The following is an 8,122-nucleotide window of genomic DNA, read 5'->3' as shown; positions in this document are numbered from 1 at the left end:
TCCCCAATTCTTACCTTCCCCTGGTACTATCCATCTCAAAAAAAAAAAAAAAAAAAAAAAAAAAAAAGAAAGAAAGAAAGAAAAAAATTGGTCATTTCTGTTTTCATGCTCACAACCACACTTCAATCCCTCAGCAGATCATATTCCCCAAAATACATATGAACTCCAAGTTCTCATCATCTCCCTTACTGCCTCCTTGTTCTCCCATTGCTACTCCACTCACCTCCATCACCACCACCTATCTCCTAGAGTGCTGTGGTGCTGGTGAATGAAAACCTTACTTCCCAGTGCTCCTCCTGTCTCCTTAATGTCTTTTCCCTAATACAAGCAAAAGCAATTCGTTGAAAACACAAGACAAATCTCATCATCACAGATCCCTCTCAGGTCTACTACCATCTGCCAACCCCTCTCACCTTTGCTAAATGAGTTTCCTTGCTCTTTCTTGAACACATCCAACACCACCACTTTGAACTTGCTGTTCCTTTTTGCCTTGACTGTACTTATTCCAGAGAGCTGTAGGACTCACTTTCAAGATTCTGATCAAAAGCATTTCTTCAGACAGGTCGTTCCTAACTACATTATCTCGGATAATAACCCCTTCTCATTCTCCATCTTCTCACTTAGGTTTATTTTCAAATACTTTATGATGTACATCCTTGTATAGATTTTTGTCTGTTTCCCCACTGGGCTGTAAGAAGCATGAGGGCAGGCTTTTAATCTTATTTACTACTCTTTCCTCATTTCCTAAAATAAGACTGTGCACAGGGCAAACGCTAAATAAATGTTCATTGAATGAATGGATGGCTATCTTAATAATTAGACAGATATTAAATTCACTCTTTGATAAAAAGATTTTTGAGATTTGACAGGGTGTTACCCTACATGGAGTCCATTAAGAAATCCTTAGTTCCCTGATTGTCTGTTAATAACAAGGGAAACTAATTATAAAAAGAAGACTAATTTTATGTATAATGTGTTTTATTTTTAAATCATGCTTTACTTAAGAACACAAGAGGCTATAATGTTTAAAACAACTAAATTTTTAACCAATTTCATGCTTCATGGGCTTGTTTTTCAAGTGATCAAGCAGTTATTTAGTAGTTCATGTAAAATTTAACTTTTTAAAAGGCATTTCCCAATTTTAAGTTGTGGATAATAGATAATATGTGGACCACTAACAAGACAGTTTTTAATTTATTGAACAATCGTAGTTTGATCACATAATGCTTTATCAAAGAAAGTGGCAATAACTGATTACCAAAGAAAGCATTTGTAAGATTCCATGCCTTCATGGACTTTTAGTGCATTTTGAGTTTTAAACAGTAATAAAGCCTTCAACAGCCCACAAGACATTTTAGACATTGCACAATCTAAGTGCTTACTTGTCTTTTGAAAATTTTATTTTAAATTTACTTTTAGTTTTTTGATTGACACAATATTTGTACATATTTGCTATGTTTTGATTCATGTATTATTTAATGGGTAATGAGCAACTCAGTGTAATTAGCAAATCCATCACCTTCAACTTTTATCATTTCTTTACAATGAATGTATTAGAAATCTTCTATTTTAGGACTTACAATGCATTATTGTAAATTATATTCATTGTATAGGCAACAGAATACCAGAACTTATTCCTCCCATTTAATTGTAAAATCCTACCTGTTGAACAACCCTTCCCCATATTTTAAAATGACCCAAGACAGCCAGGCACATTGGTGCATGTCTGTCATCCCAATAACTGGGGAGGCTAAGGCAGAAGGATCAGAAATTGGCATCTTCAATGCACTTGAATAAACTGGATTCCCCAACATGTTCTTGTTCCATTGACCTAGTTCTGCTCACCTCATTTTGTTTTCCTGTTTCTCACCCCTGACATGTATTTCTTTAATTTTTTTTAAATTAGAAAATTATTTTAAAAAATTATTATTGACAGATAATAATTTTATATCTCTGTGGAGTACAGTGTGATGTTTTGGCACACTTATGCCTTGTGTATTGATCAATTCGGGATGTCAATACTTAAAATATCCATTATCTCAAACACTTATCATTTCTTTGTGTGTAGACATTAAAAGTCCTCTCTTACAGCTATTTAAAATTACCTGATAAATGTTGTTAACTATTATCAACCTCAATAGAGAGCACTAGAACTTGTTCCTTCTCTTCAGTTCTGATGTTCTGCCTGTTAACCACTCTCCCCCATCCCACCCCTTTCTTTACCCTCCCTTCCTCTAAGAACCATGATTCTGATCTCTAGTTTTATGAGCTAAGGTTTTAAAAATTCCACAGCCATGAAATCATGTGGTATTAGTCTTTCTGTGCCTGGCTTGTTTCATTTAACGTTATGATTGCTTGCAAACTATTTATCCTACAAGTGATTAATATCAGAATAAAGAAATTAGAAAACCCATCTTTAAAAAACCTAAATGACCAAACTAAAAATGGGAAAAATATCTGAATAGATATTTATCCAAACATGAAAAAGCCAATGAGATGTGGAACAAGATTTGACACCTATCTGAGCCAGGCTCTGAGGCTAGACTTGACAGATCCAGACCTGTTCTGTTCAGGCTCCCTAAATTAAACATCTGGACTTTCAACTGGGAATTCTTCTGGTCTCTCACTGACTGAAGCAGTCACATTTCTTCTTCTTTAAAACTGGCCTGAGGAGGGGGAATGGGGTTATTAATGATGGTGGAATGTGATGATCATTATTATCCAAAGTAGATGTATGAAGACACGAATTGGTGTGAATATACTGTGTATACAACCAGAGATATGAAAAATTGTTCTCTATATGTATAATAAGAATTGTAATGCATTCCATTGTCATATATAAATTAAGAAAAAGGAAAAAAAAGCTGGCCTTCATTATTCATGGGTGTTTGAGTCTTTTAAGTTCAAATCATACTATTTACAAGGACAACATCTTTGGTCTATCTCTGTATTTTATTAGATTTCCTGGCTATTGAGTCACATAAAAAAGGCTCTATTTTACTGAGACAACCCTGGAGAAAATAAAAGATATTAATTGAAAGACTTATACCCCCTTGCTCCCCACAATCTGAGTATCTTTTATTTCTCAGAAGAGGAAACTGAGGCTCAAAGAAATTATTTTCTCCTTTTTTACTAAGGCACTAAGTAATGGAATTAGCATTAAAAAAACCCTGTATTATTACAAATTGCCTGTTATTTCTAATGTATTATTGGTGTAAAACACATATATTTAAAAAACAAATTCTAACAAGCAATAAATGGTAAGAAAGACTCCAGATACTTAAAATCCTTGTGTCAGACCTCAAAACTTGTTCCAAAGCCTTAAATTAAATCCTGCTTTTAATGTTTCAGGAAGAAACCTTTAGCATTACATCATTACTCTTTCCAAATTTATCTAATTTAAAGGTGATATGCATAAAATATTCATTAAAACTACAGTAGCCATTTGTCTATGACCTTTAACAAAGCTGCTATTAACTTTCAATTGACTCACAGTTGTGGATTGAACCTGACCTAATAAAGTATCCATTCCTTTTGAAACCTTCCTGGTATAGTTTTGATTTACATTTAAAAACTGTCTATAATTATTCTACCTTAGCCAGCTCTTATTTCTTATTTTTTTAAGTTAATATAAATGTTCCAAACCAATATTATTCCAAGTATTTTAGTAAAGAACATCTCCATTAAGTACATCTGAAGCTCTCTATTTTAATTACGAATTCCTTTAATCTAGTTTTCCTTTTAGGGGGATTCAGTGCCAAATGATTTTTAAAAGATGAAAAAATGATCCCAGGTGAACTAATTATGCCTTTTTATCTCCATAACCATTGTAACAGAACCTTCTGAGGACTCTTTCTGATGGATCTGTCCCCTTGTCTCTCCCCCAAACCTCATTCTTGGTATTTTACATGCAAAAAATACAAATGTATCTTTACTGTGGAGTTAAATACTCATCATCTATCTGAATCTACTCTGCCTAAATATCCAACACCTAAATGACTTGAAATGTTATTTTAGTACACAATAATTAAAGATGCAGAAGACTCAAGTAAGTAAAGCTCTGACAACAAACTTAAAATTCCACATTCTTTTGCCACTCTTCATCTCTCTTTGCTTTGCTCCCTGCCTACAGAGAGATTGAACTTGTATCTGCTTCCCATGTCCACTGGCCTCTGGTGGTGTTTGCTTAATGGGATCTTGGAGGAAGAGAAGGGATTCTGTTGACGGTACTTAGGGGTCATTTTTCCGTCTGTCTCCCTACAGGGTGTCTTGAGTTGGTTGTGAACCTCAAACTAAGACCACTGTTTCTCTCAAGGTTGCCTGGCATATGCCCTCCTTCTTCTGGTTCTGGTAACCATTTCTTCTTAGTGTTTTTAGCTCTGAGGAGTTATAATACTTCACAGCTACTAATCTTAGCTTACTACACTATCACTTTTGGTTCTACACTTACAGGAATGCCTTTGTAAATGACTCAAACTGGATTTTTCCCTTGAATTTAGTTATACCATTCATTTCCTTTTAAGGTCCTGACTCTTATATATACTTTTGAAGCCTAGAAAAAGCATATTTATTTTAAACTGGATATAATTGCTACACTCTTCTGAAATTTAGGAGCCAAGACTTGGTCACCAAACACAAGATTACTAAATTGTTTCCAGATTTAGTAGCCATCAAGTAACTTCAAGGTACTTTTTCTCTGTTCAATTTATACTTCCAAATTTACATTTCTCATGTTGCTGTGATGCTTTAAGTTGGTCTTATTCCCGAAATGCTTATTATTTCAGAAATAACGTCTCTTTTAAGTGCACTTAGAACTTCCCATTTTATTCCACATCTTTTGAAAGTAGGTTTTGCTTTTGTTATATCTGGAAAAATGATTAAATATAGCATTTTATTAATTTTACTATTTTTTTAAAAAAATAATTTTGTGATGTTAAAAAGTTTCAGACATGCATTAATATAATACATAGAATTAGAAGTAATGTGGAGCTCAGGTGTGTCTCTCTAAGTTACTGGCATTTTCTGACAATCGAAATATCACTTTTAAGTTCCTCAAGGGAATTGTTTTTAAATTAAATGCATAACTTGTCAGATAACTTGTCAGACTTCTACTTCAGGCAAACAGTATGCTTCTGGTAAACAACATTTCTATTGAAAATAGCTAGAAAAGACAGAGGAAATATGACAACGCTCTACTTGGAGATGGTGGAGAGTTGTTCAGATTAAGAACATGTAGAGGAAAGATTGGAAAAAGCAGCTTCATTGCTAGAAAACAAAGGAATGACACCTGTAAGATACAACATTTACTAGAAGAAACCTGTAAGTATGTGGGTAACTATAAATACTGATAGTACAAAACAGAAATAAGAAATTATGTTAGAAACAAATGTATGACAGCACATTAAAAATAGAACTCATATATTAACCAAAATGACAAAAGAAGAAATAGAAAATTTGAGTTCAACCAAGAAACTTCTAGAACTAGTAAATGAATTCAGCAAAGAGGCAGGATATAAAATCAATACCAATAAATCAAAGGCATTCCTGAATATCAGTGACAAATTCTCTGAAATGGAAATGAGGACAACTATTTCATTCACAATATCCTCAAAAAAAAAAAATACCTGGGGAATTAACCTAACAAAAGAGGTGAAAGAGCCCTGGCGTGATTCAGTCCTGCGTCCTGCGTGTCTCTTTACAGCAGCCACCCATTTTCCGTCCGCCTTCTCTCCCACCTACGTGCGTGCTACCACCCCATGGAAGATTCGATGGATATGGACATGAGCCCCCTGAGGCCCCAGAACTACCTTTTCGGTTGTGAGCTAAAAGCTGACAAAGATTATCACTTTAAGGTGGATAATGATGAAAATGAGCACCAGTTATCATTAAGAACGGTCAGTTTAGGGGCTGGCGCAAAGGATGAATTGCACATTGTTGAAGCAGAGGCAATGAATTATGAAGGCAGTCCAATTAGTCAGTACAGCCAATGGTTTCCCTTGGGGGCTTTGAAATCACACCACCTGTGGTCTTAAGGTTGAGGTGCGGTTCAGGGCCTGTGCATATTAGTGGCCAGCACTTAGTAGCTGTGGAGGAAGATGCAGAGTCAGAAGATGAAGAGGAGGAGGATGTGAAACTCTTAAGTGTATCTGGAAAGCGATCTGCCCCTGGAGGTGGTAGCAAAGTTCCCCAGAAAAAAGTAAAACTTGCTGCTGATGAAGATGTCGATGATGATGAAGATGATGATGATGAAGAAGAAGATGATGATGATGAGGAGGAAACTGAAGAAAAAGCTCCAGTGAAGAAATCTATACGAGATACTCCAGCCAAAAATGCACAAAAATCGAACCAGAATGGAAAAGACTCAAAACCAACAACACCAAGATCAAAAGGTCAAGAATCCTTCACAAAACAGGAAAAAACTCCTAAAACACCAAAAGGACCTCGTTCTGTAGAAGACATTAAAGCAAAAATGCAAGCAAGTATAGAAAAAGGTGGTTCTCTTCCCAAAGTGGAAGCCAAGTTTGTCAATTATGTGAAGAATTGCTTCCAGATGACTGACCATGAGGCTATTCAAGATCTCTGGCAGTGGAGGAAGTCTCTTTAAAAAAATAGTTTAAACAGCTTGTTACAAATTTCCATCTTATTTCATTTCTGTAACAGTTGCTATCTGGCTGTCCTTTTTATAATGCAAAGTGAGAACTTTCCCTACCGTGTTTGATAAATGTTGTTAAGGTTCTATTGCCAAGAATGTGTTGTCCAAAATGCCTGTTTAGTTTTTAAAGATGGAACTCCACCCTTTGCTTGGTTTCTAACTAAGTATGTATGGAATGTTATGATAAGACATAGTAGTAGTGGTGGTCAGACATGGAAATGGTGGGGAGACAAAAATATACATGTGAAATAAAACTCAGTATTTTAATAAAGTAAAAAAAAAAAAGAGGTGAAAGATCTATACAATGAAAACTACAAAACCCTGAAGAAAGAAATAGAAGACCTTAGAAGATGGAAGGATTTACCTTGCTCATGGATTGGTAGAATTAATATTATTAAGATGGCCATATTCCCAAAAGCACTTTACAGATTCAACGCAATTCCCATCAAAATCCCAATGACATTCCTTGCAGAAATAGAAAAAGCAATCATAAAATTCATCTGGAAAAATAAAAGACCCAGAATAGCTAAAGTAATTCTAAGCAGGAAGAGTGAAATTGGTGGTATCGTGATTCCAGATTTTAAACTATACTATAGAGCAATAGTAACAAAAACAGCATGGTACTGGCACAAAAACAGGCTGGTAGACAAATGGTACAGAATAGAGGACACAGAGACAAATCCACAAAATTACAACTACCTTAAAGGTGCTAAAAACATGCAATGGAGAAAGGATAGCATCTTCAACAAATGGTGCTGGGAGAACTGGAAATCCATGTGCAACAAAATGAAATTGAATCCCTTTCTCTCACCATGCACAAAAGTCAACTTAAAATGGATCAAGGAGCTAGGAATCAGACCAGACACTCTGCATCTAATAGAAGCTAAAGTTGGCTCTAATCATCATCATGTGGGGGCAGGCCCCAAATTCCTTAATAAGACACCTATAGCACAAGAGTTAAAACCAAGAATCAACAAATGGGACGAATTCAAACTAAAAAATTTTTTCTCAGCAAGAGAAATAATATGTGAGGTGAATAGGGAGCCTACATCCTGGGAACAATTTTTTACCCCTCAAACATCAGATAGAGCTCTAATCTCTAGAGTATACAAAGAACTCAAAAAGTTAAACAACAAAAAAGCAAATAACCCAATCAACAAATGGGCCAAGGACTAGAACAGAAACTTCTCAGAAGAGGATATACAGTCAATCAACAAATACATGAAAAAATGCTCACCATCTCTAGCAATCAGAGAAATTCAAATTAAAACTACTCTAAGATACCATCTCACTCCAATAAGAATGGCAGCCATTATGCAGTCAAACAACAATAAGTGCTGGCGAGGATGCGGGGGGGGGGGGCGGAAAATTATACTAATACATTGCTGGTGGGACTGCAAATTGGTGCAGCCAATTTGGAAAGCAGTATGGAGATTCCTTGGAAAGCTGGGAATGGAACCACCATTTAAC

At 35.4% G+C, this 8,122-nt stretch overlaps 1 protein-coding gene across 1 annotated transcript; it reads left to right on the top strand.

Moving 5' to 3' along the window:
* The first annotated feature begins 5,745 nt into the window (after window positions 1-5,745).
* LOC143380402 (nucleophosmin-like) lies at window positions 5,746-6,908 on the top strand. The gene is given in 2 exon segments (XM_076833425.2): window positions 5,746-5,970; window positions 5,973-6,908. Coding segments are annotated over 2 exon segments (846 nt in total). The 5' UTR covers window positions 5,746-5,756; the 3' UTR covers window positions 6,605-6,908.
* The last annotated feature ends 1,214 nt before the right edge of the window (window positions 6,909-8,122 follow it).

This window comes from Callospermophilus lateralis, chromosome 14, assembly GCF_048772815.1.
Source record: "Callospermophilus lateralis isolate mCalLat2 chromosome 14, mCalLat2.hap1, whole genome shotgun sequence".
NCBI classification, from domain to species: domain Eukaryota; kingdom Metazoa; phylum Chordata; class Mammalia; order Rodentia; family Sciuridae; genus Callospermophilus; species Callospermophilus lateralis.
The sequence above is the reverse complement of the archived record's forward strand: the minus strand, read 5'-3'. Positions and strand labels throughout refer to the sequence as shown.